Source organism: Phytophthora cinnamomi (genome assembly GCF_018691715.1).
Source record: "Phytophthora cinnamomi strain GKB4 chromosome Unknown Contig42, whole genome shotgun sequence".
In the NCBI taxonomy this organism is placed as follows: Eukaryota; Oomycota; class Peronosporomycetes; order Peronosporales; family Peronosporaceae; genus Phytophthora; species Phytophthora cinnamomi.
Window position 1 is genome coordinate 90,053 of NW_027150975.1, and position 24,558 is coordinate 114,610.

Below are 24,558 nucleotides of genomic sequence, written 5' to 3' on the forward strand. Positions count from 1 at the left end.
GCGGCTCGTCGGCAAGCCGCCAATGTCGTACGTGCCACTCGTTTCCGCGCGAACAAGCTCTCAACTCCGTCCGCTTGTCTCCGTGCGAGCAGATTCTCAAGTGAGCCCGCTTGTCCCCGCGCCTGCCAATTCTCAAGCACGCCCGCTTGCCTCCGCGCCTGCCAATTCTCAACTGCGCCCGCTTGCCTCCGAGCGAGCAGATTCTCAACTGGGTCCGCTTGCCTCCGCGCCTGCCAATTCTCAACTGGACGGCCATCATTCACCGCAGCTCTTGAGCCAGCTCGTGCTGCCGACCCTTCAGCTCCGAGATCTTCGCCGTCAGCCACTACCAGCCGTCCATTCCGGCCGCCGCCGTCTCGGCGCGACCGCTCGCTGCCAAGATCGCGTTCGTGCGGTCCTCCGTGCTCGCCACCGTCTGGATCCAGCGACTCTCTGTCGCGAACCCATGACAACCGTTCTCGTTGACCATGCTGGGCTCGTCGCCCAACTCGTTCGGCATGTCGCCGCTGTTCGTCTCCGCCGTCCAGCGGCCCTCCGTCACTAACTCGTGCCAGCCGTTCTCGTAGACCATGCTGGGCTCGTCGCCCAACTTGTACGGCATGTCGCCGCCGTTCATCTCCGCCGACCACCGTGTCGAGGCCACGCTCTACCGGTGCCCCATTACACGCCTTCTCCACCTGCAGAGTCTTCCACGACTCTGCCGTCTTGGAATAGGTGGTCGTATTCCCGGACGGATACCCAACGTCGCTCATCGTCCGCTGCCGTTCCGTGTTGTCGTCCGCGTGTGCGAATGGGCTGTAACTCGTATTCGAGTATGTAGTGGCCCGCCCTGTTCCGCCGCTGGTTCGTCGTCTCGTATTGCTGGTTTCGAGGGTTGCTTGCCCGTCAGTCTCATGGCACCATCACCAGTGCCCCGCTTCTTCGTCGTACTCGTTGTCGCCGATTTTCGCGACGCCGTAGTTGCTGCAGTAGTAGGTCGCCGCTGTGGCGGATCAATACCGCCCGAATCACAATCTACCGCGGCTTGGTGTCGAGGTGCTTGTGCACCAGCACCAACACCTTCATGTCGCGGTACGGTGTGTGTGTCGCCGACCCCAGCTTCACGCAGACGTTGCCGTCGTTGCGCAGTTGCCGAAATCGTACCAGCATCGGCGACTGCATCTTCGTCTGTCAGAGTCACCCCCACGTTCGTTCTGTCGGCTACGCGTCGCTGCGCTACTCGCTTATCTCGTCCATGGGCATCGAGTACGTGTGTAGCCTTTGTTGCCTCTGTCGCTCTCGTTTCGGGCGCCGTTGACGCCGAATACTCGTCGTTCGTACCAGTCGTCGCCATTGTGTCACTCGGGCTTTTGCCGCGGTCGCTCGTGGCATTCAGCGCCGTCGTCGCCTCCAGTCTCCGTCGTTCTTCAGCGTCAAGGAGACGCTTGGCTGCTCGTGTCAGCGGTCCCGGAGCAGCAGTGCTGCCGCCTGGCCGTACTGCACGCCGCGTTTTCCTCTTCCGTCCAGCCGCCGGTGTCTCAGCCGTCGGAGCATCCAGTAGCGTCACCTGCGTGGTCGTCGGCTACTTCGGTTGCGTTGCAACCGTCATTGCCGTCGTTCTCACAGTTGTTGGCGGGCCATCCGAAGGTCCTGATCGCCCAGCCATTTCCTCAGTCACTGCCATGAACGCCGTCGTAGCGCCCTGATCCGCATCAACTGCTCCAGTGCTGCCAAGGCTTCGTCAGCGTCCGCTTGTCGCTGGACTTGCTGTGCTTCGGCTCCTCGTCGCCGCTCTGCTTCAACCGTTCGTGCTTCTCGTCGCTGCTTGAGCTACAGGGCTCTGAAGCGTCGCCGTTTCGCAGACTTGGGAGCTTTGCGTCGTGCAATGCGAGCTTGTTCGATCTCACCTTGCTCTTCGCTGCTCAGTGCTGTCGTTGAGCTCCTCGGTGTCGATCATCGACAACTCCGGGTGCATCTCCATCTCCACGTTCGTCGCCGGACCCGTCATGATGTCGCCACTCGGCGCCGTCGAGGTCTCGTCCACCGGCACCTCTGCTGCGGACACTGTGAGCATCCTCGCCGTCTCGATTCCACTCATCCCGTTCTCGTCCATCATCGAGGTCGACACGCTGGTCGCCTTCGTTTCGATCGACATGTCTCCTCGTTCGTTGCACCGGCACGCGCGCCTTCTCCAGCTCGAAGCACGCCATTATCATCTGTAGTGTGGAGTCGGCTCGCGCCTTCTCCAGTTATTCGTTCTTCCTCTGCCTCATGACCTCGTAACTCGGCTTCGCGCACAGCTCTCTCGAACCGCACAGCTACTCGTGCCAGTCGCACCGTAGCCACGTAGGTCGCCGCTCATGTAGTGTCCCGTTCAGCGGCGTCTGCCGTCATATGCTGCAGCACTTTATCCATGCCGATGACAGTCGGTTTGGCTGCGAACCGCACCGTCCGCGCCAGCCATGCCGTCTTCGTCTTCGTTTCCGTAGCGCCGGAGCGCTTCTCCGCCATCTCGTCCGTGTCGTCCTTCACGTTCTCGTCCATCGCCAACTCCATCCGTTCGCGTCCTTCGCTCGTACCGCCGACAACGCACCCATTCACCACACGACCATGCGGTTCCTTGGTATGCTGTGGTTGCGCCGTCACCGTCGTCTGTCCACATCCAACCGCACCACGCTCCTCATGCAGCCTTCGTTGGGGATGCACGCTCGTTTCCGAATGCCGTAACCCCACTACTGTGCCCGACGCGTGTTTTCCGCCACCGGCTGCGGATTCTTTCCACGTCTCTCGAGATACCCATCATTACGTGCCTTAGCTTCCGTGTCTGGGCATTCACGTTCGAAGTGCCCAGTCTGGTTGCAGGCGAAGCACCTCGGCTGCATCGTGCAGAAGGATGATTAGTACCCGCTTTTGCCGCACTTGAAACACGTTTCGCTGGGACCCTTCTCGTCACCGCTCTGCCGCTTTCCATCGCTCGTTCGCCCCGTGTTGCGCCACTAGGTGTCCACGGCAGTTTGCTTCACTGCTGCCTTGAACTTCTTTTTCTGTGGCTTCACGTCTGATTCTTCGCCACTTGATACGAGTTCTTCAAGCTTCACATTCGTCCGCGTCTGCTGGCGTCGTACCTCGCGTTTCTTCGTTTCGGCCCAAAATTTCCCATTCCACACGTGGTCAGGCAGCGGATCCCACGTGCCGGAGCACTCGTTCCACACGCCCTGGGGATTGGTGAAGAGAGCCACGCCACTGGCTTCTCCATTGTTCGCCTCCACCGCGCTTGCGATCTCGGCCGGCAACCCCGTACCACTAATACCAGGGATTACATTCAAAGGCCCCATCGTGCCCGTCATAGTCATGAGGTGAGGACTGGGCGCTACTGCCCACGGCTGCCCGATGTTGGCCATCCCATGGGTGACGTTGTCCATGTGGTCGTCAATCTCAATAGCCTTATCCACTGCCTCCTCCAACGTCTTCGGCTTCGGATCTTGCTGCACTAACGTTTTCGTCGTTTTGTCTAGGCACCGCAGGAACTGTGCCAACAGCACGCGCTCCTTCACTCGGTTGCGCCCGACAATATCGCGTAGGCCAGACGCAAAGTCTGCATATGTCTCGCCCGGCATCAAACGTCTCATCGTCACGCGCAACTCCGCGTTCGACTTGTCCAACTTCGGCCCATATCGTCGCAACAATGCCTTCTTCAGGTTCGTCCAAGTTCTTTGTCTTTTCTTGAGTTGACGGTCTTGGTTAACCCACCATTTTGCTGCGTCGTCCATCAATTTATTGCCCAGAATGAAGTACAAGGCGTGGTCAGACCACTTGCCGCGCCCCGACTTCGCTGCGCCTCAAGGCTAAGTCCACCCTGTCGATCCAAGCGGACACGGACACTCTCGGAGAGGGTGAGAACGTCGGCAGCTCCAAGTCCTTGACGCTTCGTCGACCGGGCTGCTTCCCGTGTCGTTCTCGTCGTCGGTGGTGCCGTTCACGTCGTTCGTCGCTCCCCAACTCCTCGCTGGAGCTGCTGGAACTACTTGAGCTGCTGCTACTGTCGTCGCTGCTCGAGCTGCTCGAGCTGCCGCTCCCTTCGTCGTTGTCACGATGACGGTGGTGTATGGGGTGACGTCTTCCACCAGCATCCCCGTCACGTGATTCGTTCGAAGAGCTGCTGCTGTCCGAGGGCTCCGGTGCTGACCCTCGTGCATGTGCTCGTCGTCGTGCCGTACGTCGTCCCAATAGTCGCCCTGGGTTGCTGTCATCCGTCCCCGTTGGCTGCAGATTCGACACCGTCGCCGTCAACTCTCTGACGGCTGCCGCCATTGCCGTCATCTCGGGCGTCGCTGATGCCGCTGTCGTTGCCGTACGCTCGCTCGTTGCCGTACTTCCGGGTTCCGTGGCCCTCGTTATCGCTGAAGCTGCTGGTGCCGTCGGCCTCGTCGCTCAGCTTGTCCAATGTCTCGGTCGTCTCGTGGCTCCGGTCGATGTCGGTGTCTGGAAGAATTATCAGCCTGGCGTGATCCGCCGCTCGTCGTGGCTGCCGCCGCCTGCAATCCCGACACCGCCGTTGTCAGCTGCTGGATGACCGCCGTCATCGTCGCCGGGTCCATCGTCGCCGTCAGCATGCCTTGCGTCGGCTGCTCTCGCACGACGCGTTCAGCTTGTTGCTCGCCCACGTTCGGCAGTACGTTCGTCGTCGTGGTCGACATTGCTGGCTCCTCTGGATCAGCTTCGTGAAGGTTTAGTGGCTCCTCACGCTGCCCCGTCGTCACCGATTTGCCGCCCTCATCCTCTTCGTCTCGCTCGCCCTCGTTGTCAGCTTCGTCGTGTTCGGCGTCGTCATCGTGCTCGTCATTTTCGTCGTGTTCGTCGTTCCGCGTGTCTTCGCCTGAGTCAGCCTCCTTCGTGGAGTCCTTCAGTCGCCTCAGGATCCGTTTCGACTTGCCGGACTTCATTCTCGTCAGCGTCGTTGTCATGGTCGTGCCAGTTAATAGAGTTGTCTTGGTCGTACTTCCAGCCCCAGAAAAATGACCACCATGTACCAAGCCTTGTATCTTGCCCGGCTAGTTGGGCAGATCGTACTGCTCCGCTGCGTCCGTTCGACCGCAGGACTGGAAGTCAACTCCGCACTGGCCGACAGCAGCTAACCGATCTACTGCGCCGGATCGCTCGTATACACGAACGGATCCTATTTATTAAAGAGGCTAGATTACTCAATAGTCCTCAGGTAGTTCGTAGTCACTAGCCCACGGCTAACAACCAGAACCGACCTCAATCAATACAAAGAGAGTTCACCCACCTCACGTGAGCTACTACCTCCACACTCGTTCGTTCGTTCGTTCGTTCGTTCGTTCGTTCGTTCAACCCAGCCACACGGCAATCACGCAGCTTCACCGTCCCCAGATCCCACGTCAAGTACGTACACGGCTAATGACGGACTTTGTGTCCACCACCCGCTGGCACCTCACGCCGCCTGAAACCCAGCTAACCACCCAACTGCTCGTCCAGCTGCAGCCACGGACTGCAGAGCACCCGTCGGCACTCTACCGTCCCTCGTTCGTCCAAGAACTGCAGAGCACCCGCAGGCACTCCACCGTCCCTCGTTTGCCAATGAACCGTAGAGTACCCGTCGGCACTCTACCGTCCCTCGTTCGCCAAATGAACCGCAGAGTACCCGTCGGCACTCTACCGTCCCTCGTTCTCGTTCAATGAGAGCTGTCGCCCTCGTTCGTCGTCTAGCTGCTCGTCACCAAGCTGCCAATGTCGTACGTGCCACTCGTTTCCGTGCGAACAAGCTCTCAACTGCGTCCGCTTGTCTCCGAGCGAGCTGATTCTCAAGTGAGCCCGCTTGTCTCCGTGCAAGCAGATTCTCAAGTGGGTCCGCTTGCCTCCGAGCCCGCTAATTCTCAACTGCGTCCGCTTGCCTCCGAGCGAGCAGATTCTCAACCGGGTGGCCATCGTTCACCGCAGCTTTTGGGCCAGCTCGTGCTGCCGACCCTTCAGCTCCGAGATCTTCGCCGTCAGCCACTACCAGCCGTCCATTCCGGCCGCCGTCGTCTCGGCGCGACCGCTCGCTGCCAAGATCGCGTTCGTGCGGTCCTCCGTGCTCGCCACCGTCTGGATCCAGCGACTCTCTGTCGCGAACCCATGACAGCCATTCTCGTTGACCACGCTGGGCTCGTCGCCCAACTCGTTCGGCATGTCGCCGCTGTTCGTCTCCGCCGTCCAACGACCCTCCGTCACTAACTCGTACCAGCCGTTCTCGTAGACCATGCTGGGCTCGTCGTCCAACTTGTACGGCATGTCGCCGCCGTTCATCTCCGCCGACCACCGTGTCGAGGCCACGCTCTACCGGTGCCCCATTACATATTTATGGACCGGACCATGCACAAAACTGCAGAAACCTGCACTACGTCACTGTGCATTTCTCACATCGACGCCAGCACCTTCTTACACCAAGATCGGTCACGCCACGCCCGAAGATAGTCAACACAATTAGACGAGGACTTCATGGGCATTTCCCAAGGCTTACTAAATGCGTGGGAAGCCGCCCAGATTAAGCTCAAAGGTGAGTCCACCCCGGCTCACGCGCTCGCGCTGAATGAGTACACCAACTCGACCCCGTGGTGGCGCATTATCGCCTTCGCTTTCTCCACGCCGCTACCCTGCCTCATGACAGTCAGTCTCTCACACCCATCCGATGGTATGGGCCCCCACACCAAAAACCTTCTGCGGCCGCCTTCCTCTCGTATACGATGTGGTGCCTGCTCCAGAGGCACTTATCAGCGAGCGCATACCGATGCTCTCACTTTCGAAGAATCAGCTCGTTGTCAGAGCGTATACGCTATCCACATGATGGCTGTGCTGTACGTGTCGCTCATGTTGTTCGCATGTGCCGTCATCGTCTGGTACCCCCAAATTCGTGAAAACTGGGGTCTGCTCCGTGGACGCCATTTTGTTCGTCATGGACTCGCCATCATCGGATAGCCGCTCTTCTACTGCACTTCTTTCAGGAGATGCATGGCATCGAGAGCAGCGCATTCTCATTGGTATTGCCGGTGCTCAAGTCCTTATTATTCTAGAGCTATTCGAAACATAGCACCACTACATCTTTACCCGCCCAGGCTAACTGAAAGTGTTCGTGCAGATAGGTTTCCTGACGCACACCCCCACGAAACCGGTGAAAATTCGTTTTGGGAAGCCTCCTGCTTGCCAGAATTCGACATCAGGACGAGTTGCCAGAATAACATTCGTCAGGTGAGTTCATGAGGACTTCGAGAGACTTCGACGAGCTACTTCCATCTTTAGCTGGCACTTCCAATTGGACAGCTATTTCTCACAAACATCTCGGGCTCACCTGCATCAAGAATCGGTCTGCATGTCATTCCTGCTTTTATCTATCCTTACAAGGACCCATAGTAAACTCAACGAGCTGCACGAGGCCTGCCATGGGCGTCTCACAAGCGCTCATCAACGCGTGGGACTTCGTCCAAGTTGAACTCAAAGGCGAATACTCCCCCGGCCGCGTGCTCGCGCTGAACCAGTACTCCACCTCGACGCCATGGTGGCGCATCATCGTCCTCATTATCTTGACACCGCTACCCAGCCTCATCTACATCTGCCTGCCCGAGACGGTGGACTTGGCCCCGCCCTACCGTGGAATGGCACACAACAAGACCTTCTTCGGTCGCTTCTTCCTCTCGTACACAATGTGGTGCCTGCTGCAGATGCACATGATCAGTGAACGGATGCCTCTGCTCAAACTCACCAAGAAACAGCTCGTCATCAGTGCAGTGACCGTCGCGGTACTGTCCACAGGTTTCGAGTTGCTGTACGCATGGTGGATCGGCTTCCCCGTTCCGTACACGATCCACATGATGGCTGTGCCGTACGTGTCGCTCATGTTCTTCGCATTCGCCATTATGTGGTATTCGCATGTGCGTCAGAACTGGGGTTTGTTGTGGAAAATCGCGGACGCTGTGTTAATCTGCGTCTGTCACGGACTGGTAATTATCGGGTATCCTCTCTTCTACTTCTTTTTCCTGAAGATGCACGGCATCGAGAGCAGCGCATTCTCGTTGGTATTGCCGGTGCTCAAGACGTTGTACAGGGTGATGTTCTACTACTTCTGTCGTTCAGCCAGTGGAGAACGGATCACGATCGTGGTCGTGTTCAATGCTGATATGGTGAATGCGCTGTTCGTCAACTTTTGCATGCAATACCAGCCGTCGTTCACGACGACCTTCACGCTCATGCTTGCCAATGCGCTGCAGGTGGCGGTGGTAGTCTGGGACATTGATGACATTCGCAAGAAGATCGCAGCTACGGCGAGAGAGATCGTCGATGTGAGGAACAACGACAAATACTCCTCTAAATTGCCTGGAGAACGCGTTGCCACCTTTAAAATGCTGCCTCGAGCTGCCGATATTTTCCAGAGATACACTTTTGACGCAGCCAAGGGTGGTCCCAAGTGTGCGCCAGAATCTGTGGCCATACCGAGCGAAGTAAGCAACCAGCTCCAACTGGTGACACCCGAAGAGGTTTCGTTCACTCAGGCCGGGCCAAGGTCCAGCGCCATTATAGAACCGATCTCAGAGCACGAAGCGCCCGTGCCAGCCGCCCCAGCTGGCCCTAGAACTAAGAGCATGGTGAAAACTCTCTCGGAACTCGAGCTGCTGGAGCGCAAGTACGCCAGTCTGGTACGCAAACTCATGTACGCTTCCGAGTTCTCCATCCTCACAGCCTACGCAGAGGTCATCACGCCCATCGTGTACTGTATGTACTGCGTTTCGATCCAAAATGACGGTGGGTTTCCCTACTAACTTTGTGTACTTCTATTCTCGATGCTTGCTTCAGCGCTGTACTTGTTCATCGTCTTCCACATGCCCAACCGCAACTACTATTCCCAAATCGCTAGCATGGACTCCGCGCGCTTGGCCAAGACGGTTCTAAACGTGCTAATGTACAGCCTTGTCGAGTTGACATCTTTCACTGTGCTCACTCAGACGCTCAAGAAGCGACTCGACTTTTCGACGCTGCACCAGCTCGCGTACGTGCTGGACAAGTACATGATTCACGTCCAGACATCGATCATCTTGTGGGTGTTCTACACGACGCAGATTTCACTCGAACACTACGGTGCGTCGCTATGCGTTTCAGTCGTTTTGGGGTTAGTATTTTAACAGTCATTTTGTGAATTTCGATAGGCACGGATTACACGTTCAGGTTTACGTGGCTCCACAGCAACTCGACGAATGTTTAATCCAGGTTGAGGGCCGACCGAATAACGAATGTGTCGTAGAGCTATTGCTGTACCCACCGGAACACAACTCGGCATTAAAAAAATACTCTAGTTTCCAAATACATTAATGCAAAAGATTCATTAGTGAAAGTCACACCAGAAGTAAATATGTTTTCTAGCAGGCCGTGGGAGCTGACGTGACGTGATTAGGCGGTAGTCGAATTGCTGTGAAGCCACGCGAACTTGAAAGTGTAGTCCGTGCCTGCCGCAAGCACAACCATTAGAGAACGCCAATAGAGTTCGGTTGCATGACGTCCTACCATAGTGCTCAAGGGAGATCTGCGTCGTGTAGAACACCCACAAGATAATTGCCGTCTGAACATGGATCATCTCTCTATCGAGCACGAACGCGAGTTGATGCAGCGTCGAGAAGTCGAGTCGCTTCTTGAGCGTCTGTGTGACCACAACGAAAGCGACGAGTTCTACAAGGCTGTACAGTAGTACGTTCACAACCGTCTTGGCCAAGTCTGTCGAGTCCATGCTATCGATCTGGGTGTAGTAGTTGCGGTTGGGCATGTGGAAAACGATGAACAAATACAGCGCTGATACAAAGAGCGTTTAGTTCTGACAACGCTAGCGATGGCATAATACACCGCACGTACAGTATATGATAGGCGTGATGACTTCCGCGAAGGCTCTGAGGATGGAGAACTCGGATGCGAACATGAGTTTCCGTACTAGACTGGCATACTTACGTTCGAGTTGTTCGAGTTCCGAGAGCGTTTCCATCATGCTGTTAGTCGTGGAAGCAGTTTTGTCGACAGAAGTATCAACAGGCACCACTGTTTTGCTGTTTTGACGTAGCTTGCTCACATCACTCGTCTGCTTGGCAATATATTGCTGAACACGCATTGCACCTGTTTTGACTGTTTCAAACGTGTACCGCTGGAAGATGTCCGCGGCTCGAGGCAGCATGCTAGAGTTGGACACTCGATCTCCTGGTAGCTTCGAAGCGTATTTATCGTTCTTTCTTAACTCGACAATCTCTGTCGCGGTCTCTGCGATTCTCTTCCGGACGACATCGATGTCGCGGATGATTAAAAGCACCTTCAATGCATTGGCAAGCATGAGGCTGATCGTCGTCATCAGAGACGGTTCGTACTGCATACAGAAGTTGACGAACAGCGCGTTCACCAGATCAGCATTGAACACCACGACGATCGTGATCCGTTCTCCACTGGCCGAACGGCAGAAGTAGTAGAGCATCACCCTGTACAACGTCTTGAGCAACGGCAGCACCAACGAGAACGCAGTGCTTTGGACGCCGTTCATTTTCTGAAAAAAGAAATAAAATAGAGGATATCCGATGATGACCAGTCCGTGACAAACGCAGATCAAAATGGCGTCCGCAATTTTCCACAGCAAACCCCAGTTCTGACGCACATGTGGATACCAAATGATGGCAAATGCGAAGAACATGAGCGACACGTACGGCACAGCCATCATGTGGATGGTGTATGGCACGGGGAAACCGATCCACCACGCGTACACCAACTCAATCCCCGTTGAAATGGCCGCGACGGTCACCGCGCTGACAACGAGCTGGTTCTTGGAAAGTGAGAGTATCGGCATGCGCTCGCTGATCATGTGCATCTGGAGCAGGCACCACATCGTGTACGAGAGGAAGAAGCGGCCGAAGAAGGTTTTGTTGTGCCCCATTCCGTCGGATGGGGGTGAGAGATTGACTGTCTCGGGCAGGCAGATATAGATGAGGCAGGGCAGCGGCGTGAAGAAAACGAAGGCGACAATGCGCCACCACGGGGTCGAGTTGGTGTACTCATTCAGCGCAAGCACACGGGAGGGGGTGTACTCGCCTAAAAGTTCAATCTGAACAGCGTCCCACGCGTTTAAAAGGCCCTGGAAAATGCCCATGGAGCCTTCGTGAAGTCGTCTTCCGCGAAGGTGAAGTGGTGGTGGTGGTTGGCACTTTGGTGACACTGCGTTTGACAACCGCCTGCAAAAATAGGTTATTGATGTTACCTCTCACCGATGCCCAGCCATTGAATTTAAATGCTGAGGACGCTGGGGTATGCTGGTGGCAAAGCCGGACATCTAGAAGCATTGAATCACTAACTTGATAGGCAGCCCTCCTTTTCTACAATTGCTTGCAAGGACTGGACTAGAGTAGATAGAAAAAAAGAAGTACCTTTGAAGCTGGCCGAACTGTACACGTTGTAACAACTCAACATTGTTGTAACTGCGCTGTTTCGTATTTCTCCATCGCTTTTAGATCATGTTGGAGAAATTGTCGCAGCCCAGACAAAATCGTTCCAAGGTTCTGGCATGGTTTTTGTGCTTACACAACAGTGTCCCTATTTCTGCTGAACGTTTTGGGTTGTTACTTCTCGAAGAATGCAAGACGCAAACGATGGTCATAGCGTTCCTACTCTAGCAGCGTCGCATCAGTTTCGAAGGTGCTGGTTGCTGCTGAAATTGCGGATGTCCGATAGGCGTCAAACACTCAGGTATTACCATTTGTCGAGCTCTTGAGCCATGCGAACTTGAAAGTGTAGTCCGTGCCTACCACAAAGCAAATGTTAGACGACACCAACGCGATTCTGGTGTATGACGTCGTACCGTAGTGTTCGAGTGAAATCTGCGTCGTGTAGAACACCCACAAGATGATCGATGTCTGGACGTGAATCATGTACTTGTCCAGCACGTACGCGAGCTGGTGCAGCGTCGAAAAGTCGAGTCGCTTCTTGAGCGTCTGAGTGAGCACAGTGAAAGATGTCAACTCGACAAGGCTGTACATTAGCACGTTTAGAACCGTCTTGGCCAAGCGCGCGGAGTCCATGCTAGCGATTTGGGAATAGTAGTTGCGGTTGGGCATGTGGAAGACGATGAACAAGTACAGCGCTGAAGCAAGCATCGAGAATAGAAGTACACAAAGTTAGTAGGGAAACCCACCGTCATTTTGGATCGAAACGCAGTACATACAGTACACGATGGGCGTGATGACCTCTGCGTAGGCTGTGAGGATGGATAACTCGGAAGCGTACATGAGTTTGCGTACCAGACTGGCGTACTTGCGCTCGAACTGTTCGAGCTCCGACAGTGTTTCCACCATGCTCGTAGTTCTAGGGCCAGCTGGGGCGGCTGGCACAAGCACTTCAAGCTCTGAGATCGGTTCTATAATGGCGCTAGCCCTGGGACCAGTTCGAAAGTTCGTGATCTCTGCAGGCACGATCCCTTTGCATTGTCGAATCTGTTTGGTCACATCGCTCGGTTGGGCGGCTGTAAATCGTTGCGGAGGGTTGGGGCCTCTTTTGCCAGTGTCAAATGTGTATCGCTGGAAGATGTCGGCGGCTCGTGACAGCATTTTAAAGGTGGCAACGCGTTCTCCAGGCAATTTAGAGGAGTATTTGTCGTTGTTCCTCACATCGACGATCTCTCTCGCCGTAGCTGCGATCTTCTTGCGAATGTCATCAATGTCACGGACAACCAACACCACCTGCAGCGCATTGGCAAGCATGAGCGTGAAGGTCGTCGTGAACGATGGCTGGTACTGCATGCAAAAGTTGACGAACAGCGCATTCACCATATCAGCATTGAACACGACCACGATCGTGATCCGTTCTCCACTGGCTGAACGACAGAAGTAGTAGAACATCACCCTGTACAACGTCTTGAGCACCGGCAATACCAACGAGAATGCGCTGCTCTCGATGCCGTGCATCTTCAGGAAAAAGAAGTAGAAGAGAGGATACCCGATAATTACCAGTCCGTGACAGACGCAGATTAACACAGCGTCCGCGATTTTCCACAACAAACCCCAGTTCTGACGCACATGCGGATACCACATAATGGCGAATGCGAAGAACATGAGCGACACGTACGGCACAGCCATCATGTGGATCGTGTACGGAACGGGGAAGCCGATCCACCACGCGTACAGCAACTCGAAACCTGTGGACAGTACCGCGACGGTCACTGCACTGATGACGAGCTTTTTCTTGGTGAGCTTCAGCAGAGGCATCCGTTCACTGATCATGTGCATCTGCAGCAGGCACCACATTGTGTACGAGAGGAAGAAGCGGCCGAAGAAGGTCTTGTTGTGTGCCATTCCACGGTAGGGCGGGGCCAAGTCCACCGTCTCGGGCAGGCAGATGTAGATGAGGCTGGGTAGCGGTGTCAAGATAATGAGGACGATGATGCGCCACCATGGCGTCGAGGTGGAGTACTGGTTCAGCGCGAGCACGCGGGCTGGGGAGTACTCTCCTTTGAGCTCAACTTGAGCAGAGTTCCACGCATCTGCCAGCATAGCGCGTTGACTCTCTGGGTCCGTCTGTGGTGTGGTGATGCCAAAGTACAACTGGAGGCGGGTGACCTCGAAAGTTGGTTTGGGGACTTGTAAAAATAGTAATGACCAAGGATGGTATCAGTAACGTGCCCTTGTGAAAGTGGCGGAAGACGCTCCTCCCGAACTTCCTGATTCTGGCAAGTCGTCATCCACTGTCGAATTCTGGGCAATCATTCAGCTTCAAACGAATCTTGCCCTCAGAAGAGCACGGTTTCGTGGCGGTGCACGTCAAAAGGCCCAAGTTTAGCCACCCAAGTAGTTTACATAGAGCTACGAATTAGCGCACTTCATTCGCAACCATTTTGGCAAATTTGCAGACGTGATTGTCTGCTTGCACCCTACTATAGCCTCATAATCAGAAACGCATTTGTTGCTCGAGGCCACTGCTTCGTCAAACCTGTGGAGGTCGCTGCACGCAGCCACCAAAGGTATCCGTATAAAGTTCAGCGAAATTGATATAAGACATGAGTTCACATACGAGTTCTCCAACCAATTTACATGTAGTTAACACACACACACACGTGTACTAGGTGATGTAAAGTCCACTGGATTCGTCATGGGTTCTGCTAGGCATCGACACGGTGCAGATGCTGCGAAGGAGGTGCTTGTGTATAGCTGCGGAACAACCAAAATTGTTTTGTAATACGCTGCCGCAGCGGATGCCACTGCTGAAGGAATGTGGTGCTGTACAGCGTTGCGGAGCTGTCTTCCTTTGTCGCGCTCACTTTGAGGCTAAAGAAGAGACTTGGCTTCTCTGCATTGCACCACTCGCGTTTGCACTGGATCGACATGTTCAGGCAGCGATTATTTTGTGGGTGTTCTACATAACGCAGATCTCCCTCGATTATTACGGTAGGTACCATACCACTGTCATTTTGGAGTTGTCTAATAACGGGGCGTTGCGTTCGCAGGTACCTCTTTTTTTTTACTGCGACCCGCCCCTTAAAACATTCAAATAGACCTCCAAATCAGAATTTGACAACTACGCGGTGAGCTGTGCAATCAGGGAAAACGAAGGTGCGACATGTTAGGGTATTCATCTCTCGGCCGAGAGCTGACCAAGGGATTGATATTGAAAGAGCTGAGAAGATATGATCAGTCGTTCACTTGGTCGGCTCCTTCGTGCGTGCACGAATCGCGCGAATTCTCTCTGCTTTTCACTCAGTCGCTGCATGTCATTCTTCAAAATCCCATCTCGCAACCGATCATCATGGCTCGCTCCACTCCCAGCACCCGATCCTCGCTTTCTTCAGCCCGCTCTGGACCGACTTCGAGCTCCCTTCGCCCCGAGGAAGCCTCGGAAGAGAGGCGCAATGCTCGTCGGGGTTTCTTACAGCTCCAGGAGCTGGAGAGTTTACGCGCGAGCAAGCGCGCGCGTCATCACTTCGGTCCATTATTGCCTGATAGTGACGAAGATGAAGACGTGGACCACGCCATTTTGGACAACTTCCAGGCGCTTGGGTACCGCGTACCAAGTTTTACCGTCACTTTCACTGCACGAAAGTCACGATCTGCCCATTTAATCAGAATCCGATCGTCCAACTCGGAATCTTTCGTATTGTGCTAGCCGTAGTGGAATAAAGGGAGTAGCTGAGCTCGTGTCATCGTCATGGTGCTCTCGATCAGTAGCAGGCGGAAAAGGGAACAAAGGTTGTGCTTGGGCAACTGGGCCCTACCGTGCAGGGTAGGCAGCTTCTGACCTCGAGGTCTAATGGCTCCACTCGACAGTTGCGTGTTCCGAATTACCACCTACCGACCGAGAAATCACGCTTGTAAAAAACACTGCAGCATAATGACCGTACAAGTTACAGCAAGTTGAATTCTAGAACTTTTTGTCAACCAAGCCATTTGATTTTGTCGTTCACTTTTTAGCGAGTTTAGCTACTTCGAAGTATTAAATTTTGCCTGCCCACATGAATGTATCAACAGAGTAAATTATGCCTGCATGCGCATTTATCGGAAGACTACAAAAAATGCATGTGGTTCCGCCAACGTGTCCTGACTAACTCAGTGGCCGACTGGTGCCGTGTGAATTATAAGTAGTTATATTAGCTCAAGGCACCCCTCCCTGCTGCTGTGCGGCCGATAAAGGGATCGCCAGCGCTCCATACTAAGCATCGAGGCAGGCACGGGAGATAAAACGAAGCGCAAAAAGTGTATGGATCGTTCAATATAAAGTGAATACAACTGCTGCTACTAGCGGTCAGCTCTTCTACTCGAGCTGTTCATGATCTTTGCAACACCCCAATGCAACCCTTCCGACGAGCGCCGCGTGTCCCTCCGCCTTCGTCGCAAGGGCGTGCGTGGGGGTGCCTATGCGAAACTGACCTCCCCGAAGCTGGCGGCTTATCCGATGTTCTGGATACCTGTGAGCTGCAGCAAGTAGCCGATGATCCATCCGCAGGCCGCTGCAATAGTGCCGTTAATCGCCATGGAGCTGCCGGCCTTCCACATCTTCTGGCCGACGAACTTGCCCTTGACCGCGCCCAGCAGGAAGAGCGTGACGACCGTCAAGAAGCACGACAGGTACAGCGTCGTGTCCGGGCTCATGTCGATGCCCGGAATGAGGTTCACAAGGTACGAGAGCAGCGGAATGACGCCGAAGAGCATGAAGGACACGAAGGTGATGACGCCGCCCGTGAGCGGCGAGTCGTCCTCGTCCACGGGCATGAGGTTGAGCTCCTCGACCATCATGATGTCGATGAAGGCCTCCTTGTACTTGGCCAGCGTGTGCACCACGAGCAGCGCGTCGTCCGTGGAGATGCCCTTCTTCTCGTAGAGCTCGACCATCTCCTCGATCTCGCCCTCCGGGTAGTTCTCGAACTCCCAGAGCTCGCGCGAGCGCTCGTGGTTGGCCAGGTCGGCCTCGGCCTGGCTGCTGAGCATGTCTCCGAGCCCCATGCTGAGCCCGTCGGCCACGAGGTGGGCCAGGCCGATGATGAGGATGACCGAGTGCGGCAGGCCCGAGCCGGCCACGGACGTGACCGTGGCGAAGGTGGTGATGATGCCGTCCAGGCCGCCGTACACGGCGCTCTTGATGTGCTCGCCGCCCGTCATGTGGTTCTCCTGCGCGTGCGTGTGGCTGCCCATCTCCGTCTTGAGCTGGTGCAGCAGCCGCGACTGCTCGGCGTCGCCGCGCCCGAAGGCGTTCTTCACGTCCACCATCACCTGGCTGTAGCTCGTGCTGCCGTAGTCCATGCGGCCGGCCGAGCCGTTGCTGTTGATCCCGGTGGTGCTGTTGCTCGTGCTGCCGTTGGAGCTCATGGTCTCAATTGGACAAGTATAGTGTAGATGTGGCTCGCCTTCAGATCGACGTGGGCGTGGGTGGGTGGACGGTGTGCGCGCTTGACGGCGGATTCGTGAGTGAGCGCGATCCAACGTTCGGGGGCGGGATAAATAAGAGTGCCGCTTTGCACAGCTGGATAAATACGGGTGCGCGCGGTTAGAAACGTTAGAAATTTGAAAGGGCAGACGGGGCGATTAAACAAGGGATTAAACTTTTTTGTAGGCTGCGCAGTGCAGGCACAGAGCTGGTCAAAACGAGTGAGGACCCCCCGCCCGCCGCGCTCGAAGCAGCTGGGAAGCGAGACGACGTGGTGGTCTTGCTACCTGCCTCTCCACTTTCCTTTGTGTCTGCGGGGCGTTCAGTGGGGTGAAGAGGAATTGCGAGGCGGAATTGGCTCTGTCTGGATTCAAGCGCTGCCGAGTCAGCAAGCCACGCAGTGCTGGTGTCTTCGTTGCGTTGCAGCGAGAGCATGTCACAACGCGTTTCTTCGTTGGCTTGAAAGCGAACCGGTGGCCCAGAGTGGAGCGCTGAAGTACAGTTAGACAACAGGGCGGACCAGAATAAGAAGGGCGCCGCCATGTTCCGCTTCTGTGGTGATCTCATCGGCGGAGGTGTCCAGCTGACCAGTGTGGCTAATCCTGGATGCTTATTCAGAGTGTGCAGAGCACAGCACAGTCCTCGCAGCGGACCAGGGTGATTTGAATCATTCCAACGCCAGAGAGCAGCTCCGTCCTGCCCCGCTGCGAGTTCGGGCACTACACCGGTAATGGTTGTGCTCATGCTTGACGGATGCGCAGCCACACTTGCCACGCGCTTCCAGCGGCTCCGTGCGCCGAACCAATTGCAGTGCTGCAAGGACTGCAAACTTTCAACCTTAGGTTAGAAATGATGTTAGAAAACAAGCGTTACACGCTTGTCCACCCCTTGCATTTCTAAAACGGATCAAAGATACCGTAACGGACGCTTCAACTCAATATCTTCATCCACAGGCACAGCAACCATGAATCTGTCTACATGTATCTGCGCTGTCCTCACTTCCCGCACTGAATTTGCTGCGTCCAGCGGCGCAGGTGCGTTCTGGAACCAGCATCGCCATCGCCGCGGCACTCGCAACGTGGGACTCGCTCGCGGTGCAGAATGGAGCGTCATGATTGCGGTCGTCACGGCCATCATTCCAGGGAATGTTTATCACGTACGTCAGCGCTCGGCGTCATTCCGGTGGTCCTGCCACCCTCGCTTCAGGTGCCTTGCCGACGGGGGCAGGAATGCTTGCAAGAGAGCGAAATACAAGCGCTTCCGACTTTGAGGAGTTATCAGGCTATCTCCATTCAGTGATCATGCACGACTGTGTCAGCTCCGACGCGACGACTATTGTGCAGGTGGCGTGTGTATTAGTGCACGCCGATACTATCGCTCGTACCCAAGGCTGCACTTCTTCACAGTCGGAACGATGCCATGGACTCTCGGCCATCTGACGCTATTTCGAGCGCTCGTCCTCCGCGAGAAATGTTGGGCGGATAAGCTAAGTCTATTCGTGGCACCGCATGACCAAGCTGAATATGCGTCGTACTCCATCTCCTGGTGATCTGACCCCACATCGGTGCCGATTTCCTCGGCGCTATTGGCTGCCTGGCTATTTGAAGTAGCCCCAGCCTCGTTGGTGCCCGGGTGAGACTTCAAGGCACCTTTTTCGAGCTGCATAGTTGGCACGCCCAACGCCCATCAAATTCCGATCTGCTCTGTGGAAGCAACCAGGAGCGTGCAGCGCAGGCGTGAGTTCGCTCGGTTTGTGACGCGTATCGTACGCTTGATCTTCATCAGCCTCACCTCGTCCAACCAACTTTCCTTTTAACACCATGGCGTCGTCACCTCCGCGTGCGAAAACGTCTCCGGGCAAGTCACCGCCTAAAGCACCCGGAAGTCCAGTGCACCAAGCCTTCACGGACATCAAATCCTCCTGTGGCGAACAAGTGGACTCGCGCAAGGTCACGGCACCCGTGACGGTCTTTGGTAGCGGCACTCGCCCTCGAACGACCAATGGCTCCAAGTCTCCGGGCCCCGGCGCATATCAAATTCCCTCATCAATTGGCAAGCCGGTATTGTCTACGATGGTGCAGGCCCCAGCATGCTCCATCAGCGGGCGTGAAAAATTTGGCTCCACCTCCGATCTCAACTTGTCCTCCAAGTTCCCAGGCCCCGGTGACTACACCACCGCCATCGTCAATCCGCGCGAGCGAGCAGCTCCCAGCTATTCTCTTGGCAAGAAGTGGTCTCCGTTGACAGGGCAGAAGAAATTCCCCGGCCCAGGCGCCTACGAAACGACTCCAACAATCGGGCGCACGGTCTTATCCACGCAGAAGACGAACCCAATGTCATCATTCCCCAAAGTCGAACGAAAACCGCTACGCACGTCAAGCACCGCGGACGTTGGACCCGGTCAGTACTCTGTCGTTGTTGAAGCTGTGGGTCGGCAAGCAGTATCCACTCTCACGTCGGCAGCAGCGTACTCCTTCGGAACTGAATCACGCACCAAGGGTAGCCGCTCGACTGCTGACTCTGTCCCAGGCCCGAACTCTTACGAAGCCAAGAGTTCAGTCGGCAAGCAGGTCGAGTCCACGTACCGCACGGCTCCCAAGTGCTCCATGTCTGGGCGGACCAAGTTCGGCAGTCACTTCTAGCGCGATCACGGTATCACTAGTCTAGACAAAAGAGGAAGAGAGAAAGAGACCCAGAAGCACGGCAACCCAGACGCGAGGCAAGCTCAACTCGTTCTCCCACACTAAGATTCTATCTATCAACTCACCCCTTTGGCCACATAACATGCCACCGCGTGCTCCAGTTGCCTAGATCTCGCTCTTGCTCTCATCTACTCACATCATGAAATGAAAAAGAGAAAGAAAAAGAAATCGTTCAGCGCCTACTGACTTGGAGCTGGTTTCTTCTCCTCCTCTTCCTCATCTTCCTCCTCTTCAGCGGCATGCTGCATCTTCCAGGCACGAACGCGCTCGAACTCGTTGTAGTGCATCTTGCGTTTCTCGGCGAAGTTGGGGTCCTTGACCAGCTTCTTGCCCTCCGCGTCGCGCGCGGCGAAGCTCAGTCCCCCCGATGCCGACGACACGCTCGAGCTCTCATCATCACTGCTGTCCCAGTCGCTTTTCTTCTTCTCCTTCACATCCTGCAGCTTGGACTGCAGCTCGTCCCACTAAGAACAAAATAATATACGCACAACACACCGTTAGCATAATTTCATATTAAACATTACATAGCCCGTTCTTTTCTTATTTTCTAAAACTTATCAAAGGATACCTGAATTGGCGGTTGTGCCTCGCGGCCCGAGAGGCTGCGGGCGGGAGACACGCCGCCGAGCTCGTCGCTCTCGGCGTAGTAGTGGTAGGGCGTGTTGGGCTCGTCGATCTTCATGCGCGTGCCGCGGTCCAGGTCGTGCAGAGCGATGGTCTCCTCGTCCCACGTCACGTGGCTGTTGGCGTGCGCGTGCGCGTGGCTGCGGTCGGTCACCAGCGCCTTGTGTTCGGCGGGCGCCTTGGGCTCGGCCTTGGGCTTCTGCTCGTCCATGCTGCTGATCGAATGGGGATCTGGTGCGCGACTCGAAATGGGATGTTTTATTGTAACTGCTGTACTGCACATGGGACAGTAGACTGCCAGTCTTTTACATACCAGGGTGTATTAGCCGCAACTTGTTGCAAAACAAGGCAGTAGAATTTTGCGAGTCATTTCCTCGGTTTCTGTGGGAAGCGACGCTACTCCCCCTCGTAAATAGCGAGGTATTGTCAGTCAACTTCTAAAATTGAAATTTAGTATAGTATTAACCTTCGTGTAGATGTATAATATGAATAGTGATTTTCAACACCGTAGATGAAAAAGAGGATATGTAATTGTGTGATCGAAAAATTGAAATGCACAATAATTCACATGTGACTTGACGTCCTGTGACGTCTGCTGAAAACAGTCGTACAGGTATGTACGTATTGTATACATAATAATAATACACAAATAAACGGCTGCTGTCAAAACAGCTTGAACGTTGTGCGCGAAAAGTTCGTGGCTAGACCGTATTATAATAATTAAAGAATGTTATCACAGCTAACGAGAGTTCGTAGGGATCCACACCTGCATTGAAAGTTTAACGGCGATCGCAACTTAAACGCCAGGACAATCGATGCGGCTAGTGGATTGCATTAATCGTGCTTCGCAGCATTTGCAACGCCCGTCTCAACAGTTGACGGCAAAACTGGAGTCAAACAACAGGCGTCCGTCACAAGTCCAAGTACACCATGCGGGAGTGAGGATCCATGCACTCTATAGGTACGATACAGCCAAATCTCGCGACAATATCGCAGCTGCGGTGACAGAATACCAAGTGCGGTGAACTGCGTCATAATGAAGGTCATAGCGTGTTCCATCCGGCACGAAAGAAAACACAATCGTGCCGCTGTGCGGTGGTCGATCTCGAGAACGGTACACCGTGCTGGATGTTACATAGCACGAAGCATGACTGTGCGTACGGAAACGTTCCGTATATGGTATACATACATGTACGGGAACATACTTACGATTTGTTTGAGGCATAATACTGTTCGTCGGTGGTAACCTCTCACTTATTCATTTCCCCTCCGCTGCCCAAGTTGACTCGACGGACAATGCAGCTTTTCGAACCACTCGTTGTGCTCGCCAGTCTTGCCTCGGTCGCCCTGGCTGACGCTGCGTGCAGCGGACCAAACGCGCGAGTTCAGCCTCCGGCGGGCGCCGTCATCGTCGACGCCACAGGCGCACACCCCGGCAGCTACAAGACAGTGTCTGAGGGTGTCGCCAACGTGATCAACGATACGGCGGAGCACACGGTCTTCGTGTTCCCGGGCGTCTACCAAGAGCAAGTTATCGTGCCGAAGTTCAACGGCCCGCTTGTGCTCCAGGGCTACACGTGCAACACGCAGTCGTACGCTGACAACCAGGTGACCATCACGCACTCGATGACCCAAAAGGATCTCCCCGCGAACGCCACCGGCTCGGCCAACCAACTGGTCAGCACTATGCTCTTCAGGTCGAAGAATGGTACCAAGGTCTACAATCTCAACGTCGCCAACCCGCAGGTGAAGCTAAAAAGCGGTGGCCAGGCACCTGCCGTATTTGTCAATGCGCCCAACCACGGCTTCTACGCGTGCAACATGACAGGTTGGTTTTGTTATTGAATTGAGGTGCATTGTTGTCTCTTAGCTAATACGATTTTTGTTCGTGTTTTTTAATTTCTTAGGTTACCAGGACACGTTGTGCGCGAACAGGGGCCCTCAGCTGTACGCCAAGAACTACATCAACGGCGCCGTTGACTTTATCTTTGGTCTCCTGTCCAAGTCCTGGTTCGAGTCCTGCGATCTCGAGTCGATCGGTAACGGTTCCATCACCGCCAACGGCAACGGCAACAGCTCGAACCTGTCCGAGTATGTTATTAACAACGCTCGCGTGTTCGGTCACTTCAACAAGTCATCGGCTTACCTTGGCCGTCCGTGGTATCCGTACGCTCGCGTCGTTTTCCAGAACAGCGAGCTCGGTGACGTTCTCAACCCGAAGGGATGGAATCAGTGGAACAAGGACAACAACACGGCCAACGTGTACTTCAAGGAGTTCAACAACCGCGGCCCCGGTGCGGGCATCGGTAAGCGTGTATCCTTCAGCGGACAGTTGGACGCTGCCGTGCCCATTACGGACATCCTGGGCGACGACTACGAGTCTCAGTGGTATGTCGACAAAACGTTCTTGTAGAGTCTTTGAGCTGTCACGGCTCCTAGACTTATATCCCGAGTCGTGAATGATATCCATTCAGCCGTCTTAACATTTTCAATGTCTGCAGCATTGACTGCAAATTCGTTCATTAGAAACACCAATCTTTACCTTTATGACTTCTACGTTACAGTTAGGGTGACAAGTCATTTTGTGCGACGACGTGTTGTTAGTCGCCCCCAAGATGAGCATCGGAGCAAAATCATACACGCAACGCCGGTGAAACACCCCCAACTAAAAAACGATGTAGCACTGGTAGTAGGAGAACAAGTTGTTCTCCGGGTGGTTGTTCTGAACAACCACCCGTGGATCTGTGGGGCGGTCAGTTCCGATGAATAGCATACGGACTGCTTGTGATTCACGCACAACATAAAGTATATTTACAAGCCACGATGCTTCACTTGTTTGCCGGTCGACCAGCACTAACGCACCGAAGGTCGTAGGTAGCACCCGTGCATCATCAAGCACACGCATGTCGGAAGTCCGTCCCCAACGGTACTCCTTATAAGAGTGCCCTCACTCGACTGATGCTGTAGTCAAATAGTCAAAACCGCGGCGATCACTCGCTGCTGCGTCTATCTTCCCCGTCGTGCTCTCCATCACTCAGCTCCTCCAACGTCAGCGGTGGTGACCGCGGAGACGAAGCCCCCATGTCGACGTTCTCCTCGGCCAGGTTCGCCAGCGGCAAGGGGCCGAAGGACACTGAGCGGCGCCGACTGTCCTTGGCGGACGAGCTGGCCTGGGAGTCGCTCTCGAAGGACCAGGCGCTGACGCTCGAGAGCTCCCCCACCTCGTCCTTGCCGTCCTGGGCGTCCTCGTCCGGCTGCGCCACCCGCAGCTTGGGGTAGTCGGCGTCCACGTCCATGTCGTCGCCGTCCGCGAAGCCCGAGAGGTCGTAGTCGCTCTCGCCGGCGCTGCTGCACTGGGCGTCGGCGTCCTCGCTCTCGTCGTCGTCGTAGCCCTCCTCCTCGTAGCCGAGCTCGGAGGCCGAGAGGAAGGTGGTCTTGGCGCACGTGGCCACCATGGACTGGATGAGGTTGTGCTTGCAGTTGAAGACCACGACGGCCTCGTCGGCCGCGCCCTTGAGCTGCTGCAGCGTCTTGAGCGCGCGCACGCGGGAGCGCAGCGTGCGCTTGAGGTTGCCGAGCAGCACGCGCTCGCGCTGGTCCTCGCGGCGCAGCAGCTTGAGCTCGTCCGCCAGGTCCTTGAGCAGCTCGGCGTGCGCCAGCGTCTGCGCCTGCTCCAGGTCGTCGCGCAGCTCGGCCAGCTGCTCGGCGCGCTGGCGCTGGCCCAGCACGTTCTCCACGATGTGCGCGCGCAGCAGCTCCGTCTCGTCGGCCACGGCCTGCAGGCGGCGCGCCAGGCGCTCGCGGCGGCGGCGCAGCAGCTCGCCCACCTGCTTGCTGGAGAAGGCCACGCACTTGAGCGCCTTGAGCACCTGCCTCGAGTTCTCGGCCGGGTCCTCCGAGGCCGCGAGCTGCGGCAGCGGCGCCATGGGCGACATCCACGCGATGGCGGCGGTGGACATGGCGCGGAACGAAGAAATCAGGCGGAGGCGGCGTCCAGGAACCCCAAACGGATCAGGAGGCGGCGCTCGTCGGGTCAAAAGCGGAAGTGCCGCTGCCTCTGGCTGTGGGGCCCAGACCGTCCCGGTCATCCTGCTTCTCCATCGGCTGCAGGCTGCAATAAACGCGCGGCCCGAAGCGTCGTCTTTGCTGCAGGCGTTTAACGTGTTTTTTCTGCCGAACCGCTAAAAAAGTGCTTTTTTGGACAAACCCAGCTTGAAGTCGGGAGATCGGGTCGCTTGGTTGGCCCGTCGACGGTCGAGAGGATCGCTCGTGGCGACGGCGCCTGGCAAGTGTCGATTACAGGATCGCCGGTATGCTGCTCGCTGGGCTAGATACCGGG

General features: G+C 55.5%; 8 protein-coding genes across 8 annotated transcripts; 3 read left to right on the top strand and 5 right to left on the bottom strand.

Moving 5' to 3' along the window:
• Window positions 1–7,415: 7,415 nt before the first annotated feature.
• Window positions 7,416–9,229, top strand: IUM83_14157 (Glucanase inhibitor protein 2; the record flags this gene model as incomplete). Its single annotated transcript, XM_067938882.1, has 3 exons — window positions 7,416–8,742; window positions 8,824–9,105; window positions 9,174–9,229. 3 exons carry the CDS (start codon window positions 7,416–7,418, stop codon window positions 9,227–9,229), a joined length of 1,665 nt encoding a protein of 554 aa, XP_067791035.1.
• A 185-nt stretch (window positions 9,230–9,414) lies between these two features.
• On the bottom strand, window positions 9,415–11,140 carry IUM83_14158 (Glucanase inhibitor protein 2; the record flags this gene model as incomplete). The annotated part of the gene is made up of 4 exons (XM_067938883.1): window positions 9,415–9,470; window positions 9,529–9,810; window positions 9,871–10,543; window positions 10,652–11,140. 4 exons carry the CDS (start codon window positions 11,138–11,140, stop codon window positions 9,415–9,417), a joined length of 1,500 nt encoding a protein of 499 aa, XP_067791045.1.
• Window positions 11,141–11,729: 589 nt separating this feature from the next.
• Window positions 11,730–13,532, bottom strand: IUM83_14159 (Glucanase inhibitor protein 2; the record flags this gene model as incomplete). The annotated part of the gene is made up of 3 exons (XM_067938884.1): window positions 11,730–11,788; window positions 11,846–12,127; window positions 12,209–13,532. 3 exons carry the CDS (start codon window positions 13,530–13,532, stop codon window positions 11,730–11,732), a joined length of 1,665 nt encoding a protein of 554 aa, XP_067791121.1.
• A 2,385-nt stretch (window positions 13,533–15,917) lies between these two features.
• On the bottom strand, window positions 15,918–16,835 carry IUM83_14160 (Vacuolar iron transporter 1; the record flags this gene model as incomplete). Its single annotated transcript, XM_067938885.1, has 1 exon — window positions 15,918–16,835. One exon carries the CDS (start codon window positions 16,833–16,835, stop codon window positions 15,918–15,920), a length of 918 nt encoding a protein of 305 aa, XP_067791132.1.
• Window positions 16,836–18,713: 1,878 nt separating this feature from the next.
• Window positions 18,714–19,535, top strand: IUM83_14161 (Sperm-tail PG-rich repeat; the record flags this gene model as incomplete). The annotated part of the gene is made up of 1 exon (XM_067938886.1): window positions 18,714–19,535. The coding sequence occupies one exon, from the start codon at window positions 18,714–18,716 to the stop codon at window positions 19,533–19,535; it is 822 nt and encodes a 273-aa protein (XP_067791101.1).
• Window positions 19,536–19,700: 165 nt separating this feature from the next.
• Window positions 19,701–20,430, bottom strand: IUM83_14162 (phosphatase inhibitor 2 protein; the record flags this gene model as incomplete). The annotated part of the gene is made up of 3 exons (XM_067938887.1): window positions 19,701–19,723; window positions 19,783–20,059; window positions 20,164–20,430. 3 exons carry the CDS (start codon window positions 20,428–20,430, stop codon window positions 19,701–19,703), a joined length of 567 nt encoding a protein of 188 aa, XP_067791102.1.
• Window positions 20,431–21,515: 1,085 nt separating this feature from the next.
• On the top strand, window positions 21,516–22,632 carry IUM83_14163 (Pectin methylesterase; the record flags this gene model as incomplete). Its single annotated transcript, XM_067938888.1, has 2 exons — window positions 21,516–22,047; window positions 22,127–22,632. 2 exons carry the CDS (start codon window positions 21,516–21,518, stop codon window positions 22,630–22,632), a joined length of 1,038 nt encoding a protein of 345 aa, XP_067791103.1.
• A 577-nt stretch (window positions 22,633–23,209) lies between these two features.
• On the bottom strand, window positions 23,210–24,178 carry IUM83_14164 (uncharacterized protein; the record flags this gene model as incomplete). The annotated part of the gene is made up of 1 exon (XM_067938889.1): window positions 23,210–24,178. The coding sequence occupies one exon, from the start codon at window positions 24,176–24,178 to the stop codon at window positions 23,210–23,212; it is 969 nt and encodes a 322-aa protein (XP_067791104.1).
• Window positions 24,179–24,558: the final 380 nt, after the last annotated feature.